The 25,357-nt window shown below is 38.8% G+C and overlaps 3 protein-coding genes across 16 annotated transcripts in view; 1 reads left to right on the top strand and 2 right to left on the bottom strand.

Moving 5' to 3' along the window:
• LOC105454195 (serine/threonine-protein kinase ULK2) overlaps positions 1-782 on the bottom strand; it is a 7,183-nt gene extending 6,401 nt beyond the window's left edge. The window contains exon 1 of one of the 4 annotated variants that reach the window (XM_011696647.1): positions 98-782. In XM_011696647.1, coding sequence (XP_011694949.1) covers positions 98-187 — 90 coding nt within the window. In that variant the 5' untranslated portion in view covers positions 188-782. The remainder of the gene's footprint in view (positions 1-97) is intronic. The other 3 variants (XM_011696648.1, XM_011696649.1, XM_011696650.1) reach the window with 3 other exon arrangements.
• A 731-nt stretch (positions 783-1,513) lies between these two features.
• Positions 1,514-21,638, top strand: LOC105454190 (serine/arginine repetitive matrix protein 2). Of its 4 annotated transcripts, none has more exons than XM_011696634.1 (10): positions 1,514-1,678; positions 2,538-2,779; positions 3,825-3,929; positions 10,100-10,414; positions 12,448-12,573; positions 12,892-12,970; positions 14,325-14,380; positions 14,562-16,634; positions 16,736-16,909; positions 18,714-21,638. In XM_011696634.1, the coding sequence occupies exons 2-10, from the start codon at positions 2,550-2,552 to the stop codon at positions 18,862-18,864; spliced, it is 3,309 nt and encodes a 1,102-aa protein (XP_011694936.1). In that variant the 5' UTR covers positions 1,514-1,678; positions 2,538-2,549; the 3' UTR covers positions 18,865-21,638. The 4 variants fall into 4 exon arrangements, with proteins under 4 accessions (XP_011694936.1, XP_011694939.1, XP_011694938.1 ...); XM_011696637.1 differs by lacking the exon at positions 18,714-21,638 and adding an exon at positions 17,292-18,521; XM_011696636.1 differs by lacking the exons at positions 1,514-1,678; positions 2,538-2,779; positions 3,825-3,929 and adding an exon at positions 7,034-8,234.
• A 289-nt stretch (positions 21,639-21,927) lies between these two features.
• Positions 21,928-25,357, bottom strand: part of LOC105454187 (PXMP2/4 family protein 3) — a 4,465-nt gene continuing 1,035 nt past the window's right edge. For 4 of the 8 annotated variants that reach the window (XM_011696630.1, XM_011696631.1, XM_011696632.1 and 1 more), the window contains 4 exons: positions 23,146-23,241; positions 22,913-23,060; positions 22,600-22,719; positions 21,928-22,349 (listed from right to left, as the gene is read on the bottom strand). In XM_011696630.1, the coding sequence (XP_011694932.1) occupies positions 22,263-22,349; positions 22,600-22,719; positions 22,913-23,060; positions 23,146-23,241 (451 nt within the window). In that variant the 3' untranslated portion in view covers positions 21,928-22,262. Of the gene's footprint in view, positions 22,350-22,599; positions 22,720-22,912; positions 23,061-23,145; positions 23,242-23,904; positions 24,118-24,292; positions 24,312-24,597; positions 24,668-24,811; positions 24,888-25,357 lie in introns of those variants that run through there. The other 4 variants (XM_011696626.1, XM_011696627.1, XM_011696628.1 and 1 more) reach the window with 4 other exon arrangements.

Raw genomic sequence — 25,357 nt, 5'->3', positions numbered from 1 at the left:
TATATATATATATATATATACATATTTCAAGTAAATGTTAATTATGATCAATCTCCGCTATAAAGGGAACGCGAAGCAGGAGCTGGATGATACTCACTTTGCGATGTCTGCCTCTGAAGACCACGGCGAAGGCGCCAGTGCCGATCAGGTCCTTAGGATTGTACTCGTAATCGCCGAGGATCTCCATCTCTTTCTCTCTCTCTCTCTCTCTCGTCCGACGGGCGATCTTTACCGACGTGTTACTGAAGTCCGCGGTTTACCAACAACACGAGGACGCATCGCCCGCGATCGGGGATCGATACGTCGCTCCGCTGTCGTCTGCTCCAAAATGTCACGACGTTGTCACGCAGCAGCCCCCGCAGGGTTCTACATCCCGTCCGTCATCGCGTCCGCGGGACCGACCGTCCTCAATCGTGGCGTCGACGAATTAGCAGCCACCCCCAGAGGCAACGCGATGCGGAGGGCGGAGTCGCGGAGGGTGAGCGGCGCGGAGCAGATGGGAAACGCACGTCGGGAAAGGCACGTCCGAAGAAAACACGGGACACGCCGCGGAGAGGAGACACGCACTCTCCGCCGATGCGTTTACGACGCGCCGCACGCTCCACCTCGGCCGTCGACGTTGACGCAATTGCCCGACCGTCGTCGTCGTCGTCGTGGGAGCGACGGGACGTCGGACATCGTCGCGAATGGCGCGACGATCGCCTGCGCGCGAGTGACGTCGCTCGAGGAATAGAGAATTCCTCAGGCGAGAGTTTGGACGTTCATTCAGATCCTCATAGTTCTGGACCACAGACTCTATTACAATATAACTAGACTGCTGACTTTGACATGTGATAAGAAAGAGATGGAAATTAGTCCGAACTGACATTTGCTTGCGTATCCGCATGCATATGTGTGCGTATGCTTGTGAGTGAACCACGTGATTAGAATATATCGCATGAGTGTATCACGTGATCCGAGTTCATATGAGTGTGAAAATGTAATTTTACACTTTATATATGTGTGAGTATATATCCAAGCAATGGCTACTCGCAACCTTTAAAAATGGCGACGAAGTAGTCCAGTTGACAACATATAATTCGAGTCTCCGCTAAGTGAGGTTCGAATCTTTGCTAAGTGGGGTTTGAGTCTTCGCTAAGTGGGGTTCGAAATATGCGCGCGCGCTATAAGTGCAGCGAGCGCGCGCGCATTCGATTCGAACCCCATTTAGCGGAGACTCAAACCCCACTTAGCGAAGATTCGAACCTCACTTATATGCCGTCCCATGGCAAAGATTTTTCATGTAACGCGCGTATCGCGTAACCAATCGGAAGCGTTTTTAATAACATTACGCATTTTCTGCGCAATACGGGTTACGTGAAAAATCTCTGCCATGGGACGGCAGTGACGGCACTCTCAGAACAGACCTAGACAATTTATCCAAGGTTGGCTATCTTTAATAACTTGTTGTCTATGGCAAACGCGAAGATTGGCGGGGATCGCCGAGCGAGGGCAGCCGAAAGCCGAAAGTCGCAACGGTCCGGAACAGTCCAGAAGGGCGCTCGCTTCGTGCGCCAGGATTCCTCACGTCGACTCTCTTCCCCACGAGCGTTCCGTTCTCGCGTTGTTGTTCGCGCGCGCGGCGACAAGTCGCCGGCCCGCGGAGACGCGATCATCGGCTTCCCCCGGCGCAGCACAGGTAAAGATACCGATCAGATGACGACCGAGGAGCACCGCGGGGCTCCATTCGAACGTGTGCGAGATTTGCGCAGCGCCGCGCAGCCGGATCGATAATTGATTACCGTGTGCATTACTCTAACCTAGGTGCCCGTGAATCCGTTGGATTATTAAATATCTGTGCACACATTTACGCGACGTGTGCAACGTATACGTGTCATCGGGTGACCCGCTATCGCGATAAATTGTCGTCCGAGACGCTGAAAATGGCCCGTCCGCCGACGTAACTCAATCGGCCGGACGCCGCGTTCCTTTCCTTCTCCTCGCGCGCGACCGGAACGGCGATCCGATCCTCGGATTTCTCGGCGATTTACCTGCTGGCGAACGATCGATTTCGAAGCGGCTCGTAAATATCTAGCACGATGTGCCGTACGATAAACGATTACGTGCCGTTTAATGGTTTGCAATTGCCGTGACGATTGATGCAATCATATATGTCACGATTTGCATGAGGTTTGTTCTTTGTAGCTGTGCTATTTGTATGTTTTTACCGTTCATCTTTCCTTTTCTTTCTAGGCAATTTCTAATTATATATTGTTTTAAGTGCAGAAAGTACAACGAGGTGCAGCTACAAAGAGCAGGCCTTGGAGTAAATCTATTAATTTTTATTTAATCGTGGATTTATGTTTGAAATTTCAAAACAGAAATCGAAATTGATTGACTTTTGCGAAATATAAAATGGTTTTAGTCTGAAATCTTTGTATTTTGGAGTATCAAGTACTCTCTTTGATTTTGTAATTTGTTTGCTGCTTGATGTTTTATGATTAGATATTTAATTTGTCAATATTCTAACTGAAACATGTTTTATTTTTTATTCACAGAAGTGAGGCAAAATGTACAATGGCATCGGACTGCAAACTCCACGTGGTTCTGGCACCAATGGACATGTTCAAAGAAATTGGGCGATCGTGCGTAAAAACAAAGACAAAGTCACTTACAAGACGGACGAAACCAAGATCGATCAATTGAACAAGCAGCCAAACAAGGAAATTCTAGACCATGTCAGAAAGAGAAAAGTTGAAGTCAAGTGTGCAGAGTTAGCTGACATTCTGGAAAATCAAGGGTAAATATTCGAAACAAATTATAAATTTATTTTATATTTGTTACATTCTTAATTCTGGATTTTAAAGTGATTTTGAATCTAAAAATTGACACAATTCGTCATTTTTCTGTCATTCTGATAGTCTCAATTTTACAATAATATAAAAGTTATCCTCAGATATTAATTACATATTATAATTTACAGCGATATTTTATAATTGTCTTAATTGTTATTCTAATAGTTTCAATATCTCCAATAACAATTATCAACAATTATTGATGCAACTTGAATCTTAAATTCCGTTAACAGTTATAGATGAACGTATTATCTTTAAGCCATGTGTTGAAGCCAAAGATGGACATAGCAAATCCTATTACAGTTTATAATCTAATTTAAGGCCGAAAGTAAGAAAGCTGCTTGGGAATTAAATTGCTTATGACCTAAATTCTATAATGTAGTATAAATACAGTACAAATAATATAATACAAATAAAATATGAACTGTTGATATGTATATGGAAAATATACAGGATTCAGCTGAATAATAAAAGCGGGCACTATGTGATTTCTTACGGAAAAAATATAGAATCAAATTTTTTTATTTTCAGCTTAGCTTTCAAGAAAATCGAGTTTGAAAATCCGCTACGTATGCATGCTGTTACATCTAAAGTACGGTTCATCGAGCGTCATATAACGCATACCATGTTTATAAATAACGCTCTATTATGCTTAACACTCAGTTTTCGTTCAAATATCACGACAATGAATTGTCACACGAACAGGTTTTTTAAACTTCATTTACTTAAAAGCTAAGTAAAAAATTAAAAAAATTTATGTTATACTTTTTCTTATTTTTTCACAAGGAATCACGTTGTACTCGTCTATACATATTATTCGGCTGGACCCAGTATAATAGATATATACATATGTATAACTTCTAAACGGTTTGCAATTATAATTTTAATAACAGATCCGTAGCGAAAGTAATTAATGCAAAAAGGTAGAATTACACAAACAGATTTATCTGAGAATTGATATAATCTTGTTTTTTTTGTTGTGATTTACAGATATACGAATGAGGAAATACAGAGCAAGGTGGAAGCTTACAGATCGTTGTTAATGGGTAGCGATATCAAGTCATCCACACCGCAAGATGAATTTGGCCGTGTTAAGTAAGTACATTTTATCTAATCTTTTTGAATTTTTTCTTAAACTTAAAAAGCTATACAACAAATTGAAATAAAACAACCGAAACGTAATGTAATAACTTGGAATCAAATTAATTAATCGATGTTTATAGTAATCATATATACAGTTTGATCAAATTAGTTGGAATAATACGTAGGTAAATAAAAAATTAGATGCAGTTAAATTAAGTGCTATGTAATATAATTATTTTAGAAAAATACGAGAAAAATATATCTATAATACTATGTACATAATATTAATTCTGCGAGATAGAAAGATAGATAATTATTATAGATATATATTAATATAACATAATTGAGATACAAAATTAAATAATTTCAAATTTAGTAACAATAATTTGGTATTGGGAACAGAGATTAATTTAAAAATGCGATAGTACTTTATTTTGGAAGAAGTGCATGCATTGTTTGTGAAAGGAAAGAGTTTTCCTCTTCCCATTGATTTCTGTCAGCCAAATCCAGGATAATCCTGACGACGCGCAGATACTGCGTGAAACGACATATATGATGTTAAGGGTGTCTGAGCTTCTTGAGATCTCTCTGCCGCGACTTTATTCGATCCTGCGCTGAAGGAAAGCTCTCACAAATGCAACATCAATATCGCGAGAAAGTATATTTACAGATCTACATGCTCTCTGAAAATCCTCGAGAGACATTCAGAAGATTTGCGACATCTTTTAGATATCTTGGTTATTTTTGTAGCTGCAATTTAAATTTTATTGTACGATTTTTCGTACAAATTAAATGTATTTATAAATTCAATATAAAGAATCAATTTAAGGCTATAAAAAGGAGGCTTTTAAAACCTGGGACAGGTTTATATATACATATATATTATATACTAAAAATATATATTAAAAATTAGATATTTTTTATTTTAATGCATACAGAAAGTTCTTCGTATTCAGAAAGAAACAAAAGTTTCTGTAAAGTTTAAAAAAGGGGAATTGTTTTCCAAAAAGATCCTAGTTTGTCATATTTTTTTAAATGTATGTACCTATGACATGTATCTCATCATATTTTAATTACGAGAAACAAATGAAAAGAAAATAATTATTAAATTGACATTATTAATTAATAATATATTAAATTAACGATATCGCTTTTTTCGAGAAAAGGAATTAGGTTACTCAGATTTATTTCGTTGTATGTAATAATCGAGTAAAGAAAGTGTTCTGCAGAAAAAATAATTTTCGAAAATGCGAAACATGATTATTATCAATACTGACGATCGTTAATTAAAATTATTATAATTGTATATCAATTTTTGCTCGCAAAATATTGAGCTTGAGAGAAATCTCAGAATTATAGCTTAGATATGAGATAACTTGAGAGGGCGGGGACGCGTCGCATTCCATGGCAGCCTCGGTAGGACCGGTAGCGAACAGGGTGGGTGTCGTACTCGCGATATCGACGTATCCCATAGCGCCGGCGCCAAGAGGGTGAGAGACGACGAGAGGGCTGCACCCGGGGCGATGGAGGACGAGACGGAGAGGTGGGAGAAGGAGGGAGCGCAGCATCTCGCTCTCGGCGGCGGAGCTTTTTCCGGCGCCTCAGTGCGAGGATGGACCGGCGCCACGGCGCAGCCAGCGGACGCGTCGTCGTGTGTCGTCGTCGTCGGATGGTGCACCGAGGGTCGGATTAATCTGGGGTGACACCGGGTGATCGCCCCCGCTCCGCCGGGGAAGAAACATGTGACGCGACGCGACTCACGAACCCGCGGACAAATCACAAAAGTCTTCCATTAGCTTAATTTAATCTGGTAGCGGCGGTTACCGTATTCCGCTACTCTAGGTCGTTCCTAAGTGCTAAGTCTCGAGTTTAAGAGTTATACATCGTGAGGGTAGAGCTTAAGTCTAACGGTTAAAGTCTCACGGGAGCAAGTCGGCGATTCGCGCCATTTAAATTTACGGAAGTTATCATATCGCGTAAACGATCGAATGTGATAATCGAGCGAAAGAAATCTGCGTGGAAGATCGCGCGATTTTCGCTTGAATATATAATACATATAAATACGAGAAAGATCATCTGTAACATATTTATTGTCTGGTCCGATGAGGAGTGAAGAAAAATCTGCGAGAAGCTTTGCTCAGAAAATCGTGCATTTTACTGAAAGGAACTGTAACGCAGATACATATGGAAAATAATGGATATCGAATGTCAGAGTGATCCTGAGTGAGAAGAAAAGAAATTATATTGATGTATATATTTCATAAGACTACCGTAATATAAATATACATGGAAAAGATATCGTGTATTAATGAAACATATATTAGTTAAACATTGAATGTTATACGTTGGCCGAAATTTCGGATGAAAAAGTTCTCTGAAAAGGGATTTATTGAAACGGACGGATTATTAATGAAGAAAATCAACGGTGGAATTTGAATTTTTATAATATATCGAGATATGATAATGCAAAAATAATTCGATTATCTTAATTGGAAAGAAAGGATAGTACAGAAAAATAAGGAAAATTTATTTAGAAAAGGAAAGTGAACGAGAAATTCTTGAACGCTCAAATTCTTGAACAATTTTTATAAAATACCCAAATTTATGCAAAGATCTTTCTCATACGCGTCTTCTTGCGATTTTTACTTCGTCAGAAACATCAAAAGAGGTGCAGATACAAATATATTATCTGATTCACATATTTCTACTTAGAAGAAATATATACAAAGTTTTTCTACGAAAATCCATGTGTCTCCAAGACGTCGACAAGTCGACGGTACATCGCTAAGGAAAACGTGCTGCTTCAGTCTGACCGAAAGAAGAAGCACGGTAATAGTGTGCCTGATCTGAAGTCTTCCTGAACTTAGAATGCGTACGGCAACTACTTCTCCAATGCGAGGATTTACATATTGCTATATATTCTTCCACGATCGTATGGAATAAGAGAAGGGTGTCTAACGGCCCACAAATAACGTGAACAATAATGGTAATAAAATAACGTGTCGTAAAATACATAAACGATAATAATTTATTCCTGATAAGAAGTTATGAGCGTAATAATAAATGATCTACAGAGTAAAACGTAAAATAATAAGTAATAATAATATAAATATAAGGAATATGAAGTAAAAAAAAAAAAAAAGAAACATAGATAATATTGTGAAACGATCGGGAACACTCGGATATGAGATGATGAGAGTCGTTTGAAGAACACCAATGTGGAACGACGCGTAAGGAAAGGGAGAGACGGAACTCGTTATTGTAATCATCGTCATCATCATCATCGTTGCCGTTGTCGCTGTATGATTGTTCTAGCTAGAAAAGCCGGGACAGTACAAAGGCTGCAAAAGACAACGGAGAGACGACAACCGGGAAGAGAGAGGGCTATTACCTTCGCCCGCGCTCTTTCCCTCGCGCTCTCGCTTCACCCCTTTCTTCCCGTGAAGGGATTAAGCGTTGTAGAGCTACTTGCGCAACGTGGACCAACCGACGGAGCGTTTCGAGTTAACAACCTAACATTACCTTGCCAATGTTATTCAGCGATCTCGTTTATTTTAGATGGTAAAATAAGGAACGTTGAAGAAACGAGATACGCGGAAACACTCGAGATAATTATCGATCATATTAGAACTGGAAGAGGACAGAAGTCGAAGAGAAATTACAGATTATTCGTAATCACTACACACAATCGGCGATTATTCTACGATCGAAATACGTTTTTCACGGGGGATTAATAAATATTCCACAATGTACTGATCAAGTACGAGAGAGAATAACTTTGTTTCTAAAAATAAAGAAAAAATAAAATCTATCGAGACTCGGTCTACGATCGGAAATAGCGTTATAAATGGAAGGCGACAAAATTCCGGGAAGGAATTTGCAGACTCGAAATTGGGCTGATTATTAGAAAACATCGATATACGATCGTTCCACGTTACGTCAGATTGCGCCAAGAAAGATTTCTCGAAGGAAAGGATCTCGGAGAAAATTCTTGCACGTCTCTGCGAATTTTGAGGAAATGGCAATGTCGGCGACGGTGTCACCGGCGAAACCCGCGCGCGGACGCGGCCCGGCCGACGGCCGGGCCTTCTTCGAGACGCTCTGGCGAGGCGGCAACTTCCTGCTGGACCGGCAAAAGGTGCTGAAGCGCTCGCGCAAACGCAAATTGCACTACGCGGCGGCCAATAACGGTGGCAAGAGGAAGCAGCAGCAGCAACAGCAACTGCTGCAGATGCAGCGTCAACACTGCTGTTGCTGCCAGCGCATTCAGCTGCACCTGCTTGCCGAACGGCGAAGCAACATACGCTCCGTCGTCAGGTGAATCCCTTTGTCAATCCCCTTGTCAGCGTCAGTTTTCATCTCGATCTTAAGGCTGTACACTGCAACCTTATCTCATCTTTGTTATGAGTTTTCCCATCTTGTCGACTGTAAACGCAAAATGGTATAGAAATGAAAAATAATATTTAATTCTCTGTCACAGACATATAATAATGATTGCGATTTATAGAGACAGATGAGAATAAATAAATATTCACTCGTTTTCAATTGTATTATAAATATAAAATCAATTACTTTTCAAGTTTTCCCGGTGTGCAGTTTACATTATTAGTTCAAAATAGTGTATAGTGATAGCAAGATTAAGCTTTCGCTGTATAGATTGTTTCTCAATTATTAAATTACTACTTTTCCCGTGATAAAAGTATATTGTAATAGGGCGAGATTAATTGACATTCAGCTTCAGGCGAGAGGATACGTGACGAAATCGTAAAAATCTCGAGCTAATATCTTATATGAAATTTATTTTAGCAAAGTCGTAATTCGAAACTTAGTTTTACGAAGATATGAGATAAACATTTCTGAGAAAAAGATATAGGAAACGGCTCCTTAGTTCATTCCGCGCTCTTCGAGCCCGATTTATTTCGCGGATCGACTCGGCGGTGTAAAGTCGCCATCGGCGATTCTACAGCGCGCAAAGGGGATGCCAGAAAAGAGAACAGCTGGATTGTATTGATCCGCCGGGTTCCGGCGCCGTGCGTGCAGGCGCGCAGGGGTGGCTCTCGCCCCCGGCTCAACCCCGGTTCACCGCTTTTCACCGTCGCAGGAAAAGTAGAGAGAGAGAGAGAGTGGAGGGGGGGGGAGGGAGGGAGAGAGAGAGAAGAGAGACTCGCGCGATTCCTGCCCCTGCTTGCCGTTCTAGTCGTCCCGCAGTGTGTTATGTCATTAGCATCGCGACGCCCGTTAAGGACGACGTTGACGCCGTTGTTTCGCGGCTTTGTACACAGGGTGTTTCCCGCGAGTCTAGACTTCTCCAGCTCGCCGGAGCTCCGAGGAAACGATCGTCGCCTTTAGAAGGATGACGGTGAAGATCTCGACACGGTAGGCGATCTCGATCATCTCTCGTTCAGGCACTCTTCGTCGTGACTCTACTAAATCATCGAGTGTGCCTTATAAATCGTTCTGATAGCAAAGATAATGCAGCGGAGCGATGTTTTGAAAACGGCGAATCGACAATTAATTATATGTGCATTGATTAAATGTGATTTAATTGCTCATTTGCATTCACGTTCTTTCCTGTGCGTGCAACGTGATACGCGATTCGATCAGCTCGAGCATATGGCGTCTGAAATAACAATAATTCTATTGTGTCGCGCTAACAGAGTCGAGATTCTATATCGAGTCTGTATTACATATAATATCTGTGAAAATGAGTATTATTATCTCTAAATGTCTGTAAGTGTGAAAGTACTAATTATAGATGCACGAAATTCAATTGTTTATTCTCACCGCTGGACTTTCATTTGTGATTTGATAATTATTACTGGGTCATCAGCTGTGACATTTAATCGCGGTGGCAAGTCAAATGAGGGCAACACAAAAATGCAATTTCTGTGATGCAATTTCTGTGAGGATTTCATTCGTAAATATAAAACCGGTCACTGTGTCGATCATTGTTATTAATTACACATCAATAATCGTAATTGTGTCAATGAATAGGATGGATCTTGCTTTCCACGGGTGGGCTTGTATATTATATTCATAAAAAATTTGGACTATAATTTGTGAAAACTAATTAACAGCTGTATATATGATTCACTTACTGCCGGAAATTCTGCAGTGTTTGGCAAAATTTTTTAAACTCTTTCCGAAATTCGTGAAATCTAACGGAGTTTATGTTTTCACAGCGTACGGGAGACACACCAGATCGCCGAGGCGCAGCAGGAGAAGAATGCGAAGCTCCGCGAGGCGTTCGGCATCTCCGAGTTCTTCGTGGAGGGCAGTAGCCTAGACCCGGAGCGGCACGCGCGCGAGGCGGAGGCGCGAGCCGCCGCCGCCGCCGCGAGCAAGGTCTACGAGCTGGTGCGTACGCCGAGCCCGGCACCGCCGCCGCCGGCACCGGAAGTGATCGCCACCACGACCGCCGAGAAGAAGAAGCGAAAGCGTTCCGGCAGCGCGAGCGCGAGCAAGAAGAAGAAGGCCAAGAAGCACAAGCGGGAAAGGTACAGCATAACGTAAACGGTGCGCGCACGGCTCCATGGAGGCTGGATTCGATTCCCACCGTGACCTTTCTTTCTCTCTTTTCTCTCTTTCTCTTTCTCTCTCTCTCTCTCTCTCTTTCTTTCTCTCTTTCTCTCGCTTCCGTTTTTTAATCGACTCAGAGTAAGATGCGAATCGAGGCTCCAAGACCGCACACCCGGCCCCGTCACACGCCTCCGGAAACACCCCAGAAAAGAGAAAAGAAAGCGACCAAGATCCGAGTAGAAAAGTCTCCTCTCTTTCTCTTTCTCTTCCTATGTCGGTTAATCGAGACTGTTCGTTTTTTGCAAACGCTCGTACTCTATCTCTTTCTCTCTCTTTTGCTTTTTTTTACGCGTTAGCTGGATTTACAGAACTGTAAACTCATGACTCACCACCTACTGTCTCATATCCCGTACACCTTTCTCTGTTTCAAACAGAACTGAGGAGGACTGAGTGCCTACCCAGTAGGCGCAGTAGGTAAGTGTGGTCGTCGCGATTAATTTGAAAAAAAAAAAAAAAAAAAAGAAAGAAACACACTCTTCGAGAAAAACTTATAACGTCGTGCGTCGTATGCAAAAGAGCGTGATTAGAATGATTATCGATGGGATTTTTTCTGGGGGATTGTCTCTCACGCGATTAGATATCTCCCCGCGGGTAAATGTTTGTTACGTTTCGTCTTTTTGGCCAGACTATAATTAAAAATTACATGTGCATTTTGTAATTAGAAATTATAAATTACTTTTGTAAATGCACGATCTTAATCCTTGTAGAAATTATGAAAATAATTCACATAAAATATTGGAAAATTGGAATATTATTGAATTTGGCAAAGTATTGGTACTGGAAACTAATAGTTATAACAATAGAGATGTGTATTACAATTTTCGAATTAAACAAATGACGGGCAAACATTTGCCGGGGGTGGTGAAATGATAAAAACGCGGGTTTTTGCAATAAACGCAGAGAAAGAAAGTTTAAAAAGTAGAGAAAATTGCGCAAAAATGAGAAAATGAACATAAACAGAAAACGAGAATCATACATTTCTATCTCTCTGTTGTTGTTTATCGATGAAGCTTGTTGTTAATGTCATCTCTCTATTTTTTTCTGACAAGTCCGTCCTAATCGATGGTTATCAAGGTAATGCTAATCCCATATTTATATCAATACTCCTCATATTATGTATTATATATATTTCGTATACTTGTCTTCCGTAAATCTTCGTTGAAAGATGTGGTTTTTCGCGGTTGTGGGTTATACAACCCGAGATCGGAGAACATCTCGGGAAATAAGTGCAAAACCAGATCTTTCAAAGCGAGCTATTATGTAGTCGGATTGTTAGCTATATCATACGATATTATACGCGATATTGTGGACAATCTCACTTGTATATCTTTCTCGTTATACTTTATTTTCCCTTGTTATTGCATATACGTCAGAATGAATATTGTGATGCAAAATTCATTTGTACTGTGCGTACTTTCGAAATATTTTGACAAATTTCAGAAACGAAAGAGGAAGGTTTATATCAATATACATTGACGTGAACTTCTATTTTTGTTCAAATGCAAGATATTTGAAAGTTTGTCTAATTATTTTGAAAGTACTCTGCATAAGTAAAACGCTGGCTTTTTTAAAAAAAAAATCGAATTATTTCGATGTGTTAAAGAAAGAAAAAAAAATTAAAACTCTCGAATTGTCGTTCTCGGCGGAGAATGGAATATATTACAAATTTGTATCGCGGGAAGTTATAATTTCTATAAGCGGATAGCTTGTGTATATTGTACGTGTACGTTGATATATCGATAGAACGGAGAATTGTTTTTCACGTACACCGAGATACGTTGTGTACTACAGCTTTCTTTATATATTGTCAGCACAAAGGTATGCACTTGTCGACAGGAAGACGCCCACTGCAAGAGTTATATAAAACTAAATATCGTTTGACAAAACAAAACAAAAAAGATACGACCGCCTCGAGACTCTTGTAACGATCGTTTAATCTCCGCTTTCATAGATCCGAATCTCCCAAGTCCGGCAAGAAGAAAGAAAAGTCCAAGAAAAAGAAGAAGGAGAGGAAGCACAAAAAGGCCGAGGCCACGTCGTCCGACAGCGACTCCAGCGAGGATTCCGATGACAGCAAGTAATGACGATAACCAATCTATTTAAATCCCAATAACATTAATTCTTTATGCTGATTATCTCTCTAAATTTTCTGGAGTGAACTTTCACTCTTTTGGAGTGAGTTTCACTCCAGAAAATTTAGACAGTAATTCTTGTTAAAATAAAATAAAAGCATTCTCTATTGCACAATGTTTTGTTAATTTAACTTATTTTTACAAAAACGAATGAAAAGATATCGAGTAACTTATTTCAGTATAAGATCTCTTAATCAAAATTGATTATAAAATTAATGCATAAGTTACGTGATGAAAGTAAATAACGAATGGGCATTGCACAGCTCGTCCGAGGCCGAGTCGAAGAAGAAGAAGAAGAAGAAAAAGAAAAAGCTGAAAGTCGATGGAAAGGACAAACATGAGGTACGCACGATGCTTTGAAGAGAATTAAACATAAATTCCCGTCTCTTTCTCTGTCTCTGTTTCTCACTTTCTCTATCTTTACATACATATCTATATATATTTATATATACTTCGGCACGTGAAAGTAGTAGGCGCATGACGTCTCTAGTTTTTGTTTGTTTCTTCTCAATTTGTTAACCGGTTGACGCTGGGTGATCACTATTGTTTATCCAATCTCTTGAGTTTGCCACTGTCTTGAAAAGGACAGCATGATCGTCACCTTCTTCTCTATGCCGATCCCCTTCCCGGTTCGCTTGTTATTTTGCATACGATTTTTCATCTGATTTCCAGTTTTTCGACAGTTCATTATTTCAAAGTATAAATCTCAGTATTGTTTGTAATTATTCAGCGCCATTTGACAGGAGACATTCCCTGAGTGAGTACCAGATATGCCGCTACTCAGTGTAATTTCTAATTTTGTGGATTCATATGTACTCGTGTACTTTCGAATATTACGAATTTTACTGTTGTTTAAAAGCCTCTCTATTTCTCACTCGTTGTATGTCGAGCACTATTACACACTAATTACGGAAGACCGATCTCGGAGACTGCTTGTTCTGAAATGTGGGATTAACTTTGGAATGCATTTTCGAAAGGGAAAATTATCACAATGAAGAAAGAAATTTATAGAAATGTTATAGAAATGAAGTAATAGGATTTTGGATCTTTGTGTTCATGAAAATCGTCCAATTTAGTATATATTTTGGAAAAGCAACACCTCGAAGAAGTTATTATTTTTAAATTATATTTTTGTAAATATATTAACTATCATTTTTTAATTTAAGAATAAGCTTAAATCTAGAAATAATTTAAAGTAATTATTAAATTAATTTAAAAATTACCTTAACCTAATAATTATATGATTTTGCTTAGCTTTAATTTGTAACAACCACATGTTTCTTTCATTACATCGCAGTCCTGGATGGTCCTAAGCTTCCAAACTTTATTACAATTTGTGTGGAAAGGAATTATAATTCTCTCTCCTTTTGCCCAATCTTCATCCTAGAAAACTGTTTTAAACACTGAATTTGTTTTTAAAATTTATTATTATTTTAAGGTTTCTCTTCTCTTCGAGTTGTAGTTTTTCCAGATGTGCAGAAGTATATATATATAACGAATGAACTATTTTATATTATTTATTTTTATCGTTATTTAAGATTAAAAAATTTGAAAGGAGCAGACTCCGGAAAAGTTCTTTAAATAAATACATCGTTCCTGTTTTGTTGCATTTTTTTCATTGTTTCTTGAGTGCATGATTGATGTTTATTAATTAGAATTGATAAGCAGTATTAATTAATGTTGAATTTCTTTTTAGAAGAAAAAGGCTTCGAGTAAACGGAAACGTCAGTCATCCGAAAGCTCTACGGACAGGTACATCGATTGCTTTTATTTTCTTAACTTTTTTCTTTTTTTTGTCAATTTTTGCACATACGATTGCTATTTTATGAACATTTGGCAGAAAATTTTTTGATAGTAATTAATTTATTCGCTTCAATTATCATTTACTGACTCTCTTATTTGATTTCTGATTCGACGTGATTTGATTTTACAGCTCCGTGGAAAGACCGAAAAAGGTGAAACATGAGAAAAATACCGCGGTGGACAAGGCGTCGAGGAATGAAGTTTCCGAGAGTACCGTGGCCTCGCGTGAGCCGCTTCCTCCTCGATCGATCCGATCACCGAAGCGAGATACATTGTCGCGAACAATGTCTCGGAACGAGACTCCGCCGCTGCCGCCGTCGGCCGTCACTAAGACAAAGAAGGATTCGCCGAAGAAGAGCGCGGCAGAGAAGCGGGACAAATCGCCGATGAACCACAACAGGAGTCCTGTACCGTCATCGAACAGGCGACACAAGTCATCCTCCAGAAGCAGAGGCGATAGAGGCGACAGAAACGATAGAGACCGAGACAGAGACAAAGACAGAGATAGAGATAGAGACAGAGGAGGAGGAGGAGGAGGAGGAAGGTCTCCCAGGAGGTATTCGAGGTCACGTCGCGTGAGTCCGTCTCCCAAACGGAGACGAGGGTATTCTCGATCGCCCAGGAGACACGGCAGGCACTCTGTCTCCAGGAGCAGGAGCCGTTCCAAATACGATCGTTACGGATCCTCCCGCAGGAGGCCCGTGTCTCCGCCAGCGAGACGCAGGGAGACCGATTCTCGTCGAAGATCGCGCTCGGCGAGGCGACAGCAGCAACGCTCCCGGCGATCCCGATCGCGCTCCACCCTGAGTTATTCGCCGGTCAGAAAGAATCCGGAGCGCTACAAGGACATCCTGGAGGATCGCAAGCCGCGGCGGGATCAGAAGAAGAAAACTAAAGGCGACAAGGTGAAGTCACGCTCGACGTCGAGAAACAGGAAGGCGCAGCAGGTGGCGGTTGCGCCCAGAGTGAGTCTGAGATCGTCGAGCGAGGACGAGGCCGATCTCGCCGACGACGAACCCAACAAGCAGCAGCAGCAAGAGGAGGACGAGGAAAGGAGGATCATAGAGCTGAACACGTTGAAACGACTGCAGAGTGGCCTGGCGGCGAAGGCGCGGGAGACGCTGGAGAAGAAGGTGATCAGTCCCACGAAGATCAAGATTGAGAGGAGGGAGGATGTGTTAGACATCGCTCTGCCGAACGAACCACCGAAAACCATCGCGCAGAATTCAACCGTACCGATTCGAGACAGGTCCGCGTCGAAGGAGCCAGTTATACAGGCTCTACCGGCCATTCAGTCGCCGGTGTCCAGTAGATCGCCCTCGCCGGCCCTACCTCTCACCCGAGAGGAGGCGGCGATCAAGATCAGATCGCCGAGCGAGTCGCCGCCGCCGCCGCTGCCGTTGCCTCAGCAATCCTTCGAGAGAGTCGATTCCGCATCTCCCAGCGTGAAGACCAAGACAAACAGCCAGTTTTCGAGATCGCCAAGTTCCTCCGGCAAGAAAGACTCGCCGTCGATCGCGTCTTCGAAGAAGGACACCTCGAAGAGAGAGTCGTCCTCCCGTTCCCCCACCACGACAATGATATCCAGAGAGGACAGCACGATAATGAAACTGCGCTCGCCGAGCGAATCACCGCCACCCTTGCTGAACATCTCATTAGCCAGATTGAATCGGCGCTCGAGATCGCCGAAGAAGGGCAAATCATACTCCAGATCGGCGTCGAGATCAGGCACGAGATCGCCGTCCGTCGTGGACAAAGTGAGGTCTTCCAGATCGCCGTCCGGGGACAAGAAGTCGCGATCCCGTTCGCGAGGCAAGAAATCATCGGCATCGCCTGGACAGCGGTCGACCTCCAGATCAGCCTCGAAGAAGTCGTCGCCCAAGACGAGAACGAAACAGCAGCGCTCGCCCCGATCGAGATCTACTTCGGCTGAGTCGAAGCGCTCGAGCGCGTCGAGATCGCTCTCGAGGTGCAAGAAGTCCCCTTCGCGGTCCAGAAGCAGAAATCGATCGTTGTCGAAGAGGAGATCGCGCAGCCGCTCTTCCGTGTCAAAGAAGTCCAGGAGCAGATCGCTGTCGAAGAAAAGATCGCACAGCCGTTCGCTGTCGAAGAAATCCAAGAGTCGATCGCGATCGGCGTCGAGGGTCTCCAGGGACAAGGATAAACGCAGTCACACTAGGAGCAGCTCGCGTTCCTCTGCTAGGTAGGAGCTTGTAAAATTTTTTAGCGTTTGACTCTAATAAAATTATTAAAATTGTACGAAATCAATTTAATAACTGTCTTGTGCGTCTCTCCCTTTTTCAGCTCCAGGCATAGTCGAGGTAGAAGTTTTTCCAGTTCGTCAAGATCGTCGAGCAGTGTCTCCAGTCGATCCTCCCGCTCCTCATCCAGCAGCTCTGCCTCCAGTAGATCACGCTCACCGTCGATACCTCGACGCCACGGTTCACCCAGCTTCCTAGACAGACGGCGTATCACGAGGTAGGTATCGCGAGGCTGCAGTGTATTATCATGGTAGCTTATATATACGTATATATATTTACCATGCACTCTGTACGCGGACGCGCTGGACTCCGCGAGTCCATCACTGTAATCGTAGATTTTAATTTATCAATTATACTTTTTTTTTTTTAGTTCACATTTCTTTTGTTAGAGTTTTGCTGTATAGTTATTGTTATTACATATCTATATTGTGTCATTATAATCGCTACAAAGAGAAATGCTTAAGAACTAATTTTTAAGAAAGACTGTTTAAAGTTTGTCGAAAAGAAAACTATTAGAGAAATTTTTTTATACGAAAGAAAATTTGCCAACGCGATTAAGGACCTCGGTGTGCTAATATTGTATTTATTGTGTCCTACAGGGACAGATCAAAGGACAGGCATAGAAGATAAAGTTATGGCTTCGCACAGCATATATATGTATAGCAATAAAAAAGTCTGATATATATATAGACTTATATATATAGAACTTTTCCTCTAAGCAGTTTAGAAACTTGCAAATTAATACTTGATGGCCAGGGATTAATATCCTTCGTATTGATTAATGTCGTATTATCTTCTATTTATATTTTACGAGCAATGAACGTTATTATCTCGGTATAATAATGGATTTTAATTCTGTGCTACTGAGTAAAAAGAAGTGTACTGATTAATTTCCTTTAACTAATATCTAAATAATGTACGAACGTCGCTCAATAGCGTTTATTGTCTGGCGAATATATAAAAATATTCTAATCATGAACCGACAGTCAAGGTGTTAAATATCTAGTATATATGTGACAATTAATTACAGTATAAATGTGTAATCGAGTTTATTCAAGTGATAAATGTAATAACAAAAGCAGGAAAGTTTCATGTAAACTATCAAATATTATTATCGTAATTACGATAGCGGTCACAATTATTGACAATCTCACTTGTAGAATAACTTAGCGTCTTTTATTTCGTATTTTTGTGACTTTTTATTTGTATAATCTTTTCTTTTTTCCTTCCTCTTTCCTCTTTTTTTTTTTTTGTAATCAAATCACTCGTAATTGATCCAGGAATATCATGTAGATATGGCATGCGTGTACGTTTTCCTTTTATAAATATTGTAAATTAAATCGTTGTCTTACACATGCAGTAGATTCCTTTTATTTTATTGTCAGTCGCTAAATAAAAAAAGATTTACTAGCAAACGAATTTTTTTTTTAAATTTATAATTTATTATTTATCGTTTTCTTAGTTCAATATTTTTTGCGATTTCTGAGTGTTTCTCGCGCCACTGCGTTCTGCAAAGAAACATTTCGCCGACAGGTGAGTTCTCACATTTTTATTTTGCACGTCCCCCGTTTTTCCGCAGCTTGCTTAATTTATTTTTATCACGTCGCATGTGCTGTCTGTTTTATTTTCTACAATGACCTAATTTTTGTTAATAGAAAGAAAGAAATAATTGATTCAGTAGATTAATAAGCAAGGATTATATATCTGCTACTAATAATCATTATTTACTAATTATCTACTAAATATCTAATTATTATCATTTAGAATTAATTTATATTATTAGCCTTAAGTCTCTATTAACGAGCAATAACAATTATGATATATTACAATTATTCGCAACTCTATTGTCATTATTAACCCTAACTTTTGTTATTATTCATAATTAATTTTCGCTAATACGCGCAGGATAAAAGAATAACGAGTATTTTACCATCTCCCGCTCTTTCAAAATTAACAATTGTAAATAACATGCGTTCCTCATCAGGGAAGTATCGCGATTTACTAACGGGCATTCGTTTTAGCGCGAGGAAACGTCCGATCCCGTATCATCGACCAACCCCGACACCACCCTCGTCGCCGAGTAGTTCCGAGAGCAGCAGGCACAGCAACTGGTCCACTGCGAGTCATCGTTCCACCTGCTCCGCGAGTCGTAGTCCGTCTTACACGCGTTGAGAAAGACGCCCATGAATTCCCAGTAGGGGGAAATTCGACGTTCCTTCTTCGTATACTAGACTCGGAGCGATCGTAGGCGCGATCCTTTATGACCTGAAGGAAATCACCGTGTCCCGCTAATCGAATTTCCCGAGATATTATCAATTTAAAACATTCAAATATGTATTTAAAGATATATTAATTTAAAGAATTATAGTTGTAAATATTAATTTATAAAAACGAAAATTCAGGTCATGGAGGGTCGAAGAGAGTGTTCCAGTCAGGAAGTTTAATAATGTCTGTTAAGTTTTCCGAAAGGAAAGATTGCACGGGGTACTCCGAGATAAATGGGCACGTTGCATTATTTTTAGCGAAAAGAAATTGATCTTCATTAGCAATAATTTCATTGATGGTTTCCGTGCTGTTCATTCGACGTGGTTCACGTGGAACAACGCCGTGTCTGTACTTTCAGTTGATTCGGAAACATTTTGTATATGAATCGTACACAGTATCAATTAATTCAAATGACAACAGTCTAGTCTTAAAGAGGATAACAATCTAGTTTAAAGAAGATAACAATCTAGTCTAAAGAAGACAACAGTCTAGTCTAAAGAACTTTGAAAAACTGAATTGACTTTCAGATTATTTTACGTTCGTAGGAAAAGAGTTTATATTAATTTTATGAATTTAGGATAATGATTTGCAATCAGAACTATCTGGAGATGCAAGGGCTAATTTTTATTTGGTATTATTTGAATAGTATTTATTTAATTCCATTTTATTGAAATGAATTTTGAATGGAAACATCATTCCGAGCATAGTGCGTAATTACGAATCTGCGTATTTATTTATTTATTTATTTATTTTTTTGATAATTTAACAAGACACCAATTAACCGGCTTATAAAATTTATAAAAAGAAACAAATCTCGGTCGTAACGATAATATCACTTATTCAACATGTTGAAAAAGAAGATGTCACAATATCAATTTTATATTTATTTCGAATTTTGATTCGAATTACAGTGCAATTTTGCAATTATTGTTGATATTAGAAAATTATGGTGGAGAAAAATGAATATCAATGTAGAATTTAGTGTATTATACTCTCTTTCTCTAGTCAAACAGACTCGTATTATCATGGTGCAGTAACTTCATTTTCCTATAACTTCTAACAGAAGTTTTCACTTAATTTAAAATGAATATTCAAATGGGAAAAACGTACGTGTGCAAGACAAGCAAAGGAGATATTTTAATAACGGATACGAGAATTTTCTTTCTTTCTCTGTGAATCGTGAGATTTTTACAAAACGTTCATCTGTTTTTAATATTATAAATTTTCATTGCGAATTTTCATTAAATTACTTGTGTATTTCTTGGATCATTATTTGCTAATTCTTACGTAAGCAATAACGGAAAAGAAAAGATCTGATTGAGCATTCTTTGTTACTCATCTCATTTACTATCGTAATAGTATCATATAATATAGTGATCTAGGCGTTTATAATTTGCGCTTTCTAAATCATGCTATATCCAAAGTCCTTAAACTCATCAATGAATGCGGATTTAATTTAGGTATTCAGAAATTCTCAGTGCAATGTTATAAATTCGTTCTTTTGTACATTTGTAGATATTATTTTTTATAAAATTCTACATTTTCCTTAAATAGTTTAAATCCTCTCTAAACGTATATATATAATTATTTATATATATAGATAAAATTTAGTAATTTTTAAATTTATTATATATATATATATGTATATGATGTATTTATTTATTTATTTGACAAAGTAGTTTTAATTTAGCGACTGTGACAACACAGCGATTCTTTTACATGCAATATTCACAACTTGGTAAAATACTCTAGTCACAGGAAGATGATTTCTCGCGAAGGCTCGAAACTGGGCCAGGCAGCAACGTACCAAAAAGACATAATTAGAATACTAGTCTCGATTACGCGGTTACGCGAAGTTAAGCCTCGAAGATATATGTATAGGGTTAAAGAAGGATCATATTTGGAAAGTCTACATTGTTTACGACTTGACAGAGAAAACTACGTAGCGCTAGCTCTCATACTCGTAACGACTGATTTCTTTCTAACGAGAAATTCCTCGACCGCTAATATCGGGTCATTGCGTACGAATTGTATCTCTTAACATTCAGCATATCTGAAGATACTTGACTTTTTATCCTTTCCACCTTTCTTTCGCTCTATACATTTGAATGAGATTGAGAATTTTGATTTCTCATTCTGAAAAAAAAAAAAAAAAATCACATTTTATACGCAATGCTCGATCGACGCTGTCGAGCTCCATATTAATGTAGGTCGGATACATTTTACAATTTTTCCAGTGCAATGTTTGTGATCGCTCCCTTCCTGAGATTCGTTTCCGCGTATAATATAAAATAAATAATATATATTCGAATATACAGCGAAGTTATGGGAATGTTAAAAGGGTAAAACTTGAAAACTCTATACCTTTCGCACGCCATTGTTACCCTAATTACTTAAAAGGTCTCCGAAATGATAAATTCTACGTAGGAAACGACGTGCAAGGAAATCCCTTTCAAAATTCGAGTTGCTTTCAAAGAGCAGAACGCCCCGATCTCTTCGTCAGTTCATCATTGAGAGGAACTCGTGATCTGAAACTCTTGAACCTGACGTCTGTACCCGCTTATGATTTACAGCCATCGTCGAATGTTATCGTCTCGTTAAAGTGAGAGAAAATTCGGATATTATATCTGTAATATACTCTGTATTGTTGTTGTGTGATTAAATCGAAAATCTCAAACACACGCCACATTTTGTATTTCTGAAAAAAAATTCTGTTCCATATCTCGAGACAAATATTATAGACAATTATAGAGGAACCGTAAAATCGTCGACTATGTGATTATAATTGATATTAAAACTCTAATATCGTAGGTAATTGAAAACAAATAAAGATAAGTAAAACAATGTCGGTAATCAATAAGCTCTATGAAAGATATAAATGCAATATCAAAAAAGAAAATGATATGAAATGATGACTAACGAAAGAATAGCTATATAAGAAAAATATAAAAATAAATAGAAAAAACGCAGTTCGCATGTAAATCTCTATATTATTTATATCCTGATATCTATCAAAATTATCAATTATATTAATATACAGCACCATTCCAGTAAGACGTATATTTTGTACATTTCCTAGACCAATATTAACAAATCACAATGGAATGTATCATTAACATAACATTACTTCACTTTGTACAATCATAAGATTGCCATTACTTGATAAATTCATTACACGTTATTCGTGTAACTTTTTCACTTTTTGCTTTCTTCAACGGTGTCACCTAATCACACATACGCATTAGCGTATTATTGCATATAAAAATATCTATAACAACGATTATACAATAAGTTCTCATATTCTTTTACTTGTCTTTCGAAGCTTTTGTTCTCTTTTTGGCAAGATAGACAACCCATGCGAAACCAACGAGATTCAACATTAAGACCCTCAACTGAAAAAAAACAGTAAGACATTAACGATTGATTGTAGCAAGTTTATAGTTTATAAGTTAATATATTGTCTATATAATTCTACTGTTAGGAAAAAGATTGATATAAAAGATACAAAAAGTGAAGAGAAGGAAATACAATATAAAACAAAGATTTTTGAATATAAATCGAAAAGGAATTTTTAATCAAAATTTTAATTCTGAAAATAGAGGAATGTCTAAAAAGTAATCTAATAAGGTAATGTTACGTTACCATTGGTGGAACATATTTTATATTGATATAGTGGAACAAAGTCAGATACTTCAAGTTAGCCATCAATGTTGGTAAATATAATCTTTGCATCTGAACACATGCCACTCGATGGGGCTTGCCCTGTAAACAAACTTCTATTTAGTTCTGATTACGAAAATAAGGACTTCCAAGCATAGTCTTATTTAATAACTGTTTAGCTTCTAATTTTATTTGTTGAGATATCATTGCTCTTAATTTACAAAATAAGCAATACTTTCTTATCTTGTGCCACTTTGTAAAAGCAGCTATCTACAATAGTTTGTAATCTCCATACCTCGAAAATGGCAAGCAGGTAGAGCGCGAGCGCCTGAAAACACGGTGTGTAAATGAGTCTCTCTATCAGAAGTATCCCCAGAGGATTCTTCACGAGCAATCGTATGTATGTGTAAAAGTAATGGGGTACTGGTCCTCCAAACAACAGGCTGCAACAACATTTCGCGCATGAGAGACCGCATGAATTTCTCAAACCTGCTTCGTTAGCAGCGCAAACAGCGCTCTGCAGCTTACCCAAATAGCGCAAAGGCCAGAACGCTGTCCTCGTTAAGCTGCTTGGCGCCAGATAGTTTCTGAGATGCCACATTTCCAAGAGCGGCGATAATGCAACTGGAAAACAATCACACATTTCTTGTTTCTGTCATCTAATTTAGCAATACGACAGGCAGTAAGCTAGGGTTTATAAATTTATATATATATATATGTATATGTATATGTGTGTGTATGTGTGTTTATTGGAATATTTTCTAGTATATACATATAAATATATGTATATATCCAGTAAGCAGCATGCATGCTAGTACATTGACAGTTTGCCAGCAGAGAATATTACAGCAGATCGATATAACTACATCCATATTAAGTGGATTGTTTTGTTGATAACAGGTGGTTATATAATATAATAGACCGATGCGGCAACAACCTTTGATAGCAGGAGTAAAAATCGAGCGAAATCTATCATTTTGTAACTATTTAAATGCAATACATCATTTAAATAGTTATAAAATGGTACTCTGCTGGCATTCTGCCAACAATATTTACAAGCACCTTGCAAAATCTGTTTTCTTACTCAATAATATATTTTTTAGTGTCCTACATTCTATTATGTATATTTAATATACATAGAGATATAATTATATTATTTGCACAATTATATACATAAAACAATTACATAATATAATTACATAATTATATATGATATTCGATTATGACACAATGCTTAATTGTTATGTATATCTCTGGGTATACGTAATAATTAAGATGCATTGTTACCTCGTTATGGCTTTTGTTCTCAAGGGACTGGTGTAGAGTCGCTGTAGATACGCGCCGACGAGATTGTACAAAATATTTGTCGGCTTGGAGAGCGACATTTTTTTCGTTATTAATCGCCGCCTGTCGTCGACTGACTATATAGACCTGGAAGACACGTATTATTCGTACGGTGAGTATTGTAGTTGTGTGAAAAAACGCGATTACGCGATAAAAAGCGGTGCAAAGTGCAAACCGCTGTCAGCTGATAACAGAGGCTTCGACGAGTCGCTCCTATGATGGATCGTATTTTCGACAAATCATTCTCTTTTCATTTTTCTCATTCCATTGCGATTTATATGAAAATGACAGACGGAGAACGCAAACGCGTATCGAATTTTGATCGTGATACCTCGTATTGTTTACGAATCCGGACGGATTTTCGGAGGTCTACGATCTACCTTGTGCAATTCGATCGGACGACCAAAATTCGACAATCGATTCTTCTGCTGTCAAAACGCGATTCGTCTCGCGCACAGTAGCTACGAGCGAGATCGATAAGATGCAAGAATCCGAAATCTCGAGGGACTCGCGGGGGGGGGGATTATAACCTCATTTCGAGACTGACGTTCGTTCTCCCACAGGCCAGTAATTGTCGCCTGCGATCTTTGCGAAAGCTTCGATTGAAATCATTCGAGAAAAAGTATTGAATTTTACCGATTCCGTACAAGATCTGGAAACGTGTGTGATCTACGAAATTTATGTGTGCGGCCTCCGACCCGAATTCGCGAAAGGATCGAACCTGTCACCTGTTCTCAGTCCTCCCAGGGACTGAGCGGCGATTTTGACGAAACGTATAGAGAGGTCAGTTTGAATACGAAGGTGACGAGACACCCCCTGAATCGGTATAGCTATCGGTCGATCTTTTTACCTCGGTGCGAAAGCGAAAGGTCGATGCCAGTTTATCTACCTCGAGTACCACGTGATCGTTTTGCATTAGAGATAATCTCCTTGAAGAGAAATACTTCTTTGCGGCTATTATGAAAGATATGTCGTGTAGCGATAAACAATAACACGCGTAATAGCATATAGTACTTGCTAAAAGCACTGCTAGGAGTATCATGCACATCGTAATTTACATGCCAAATTGCAACATGATAACGTAATATGATTTAATATAATTACGTAATTGCAAAAAAAGTATTTAAATAGCAGCTTTGATTAAACTTCGATTAACTTAATCTTTAACTTAATCCTAACTTAATCTGCTTAATCTGGCTACGAAGTTTTTAATTGTACAGTTTATTGTCTATAATTTAATCTAAAATATAACTTACAAGGAGAAAGATTTGTTTTTGTAAGTGAATAACGATCACTATATATATATATATATTCATCAAAAATATCCATTTATTTATTCTATTTTACATATATATATATATATATATATATATATATATATATATATATATATATA

Source organism: Wasmannia auropunctata, unplaced genomic scaffold, assembly GCF_000956235.1.
Source record: "Wasmannia auropunctata unplaced genomic scaffold, wasmannia.A_1.0 LD335987.1, whole genome shotgun sequence".
NCBI classification, from domain to species: domain Eukaryota; kingdom Metazoa; phylum Arthropoda; class Insecta; order Hymenoptera; family Formicidae; genus Wasmannia; species Wasmannia auropunctata.
This window is presented reverse-complemented; position numbering and strand designations above follow the sequence as displayed.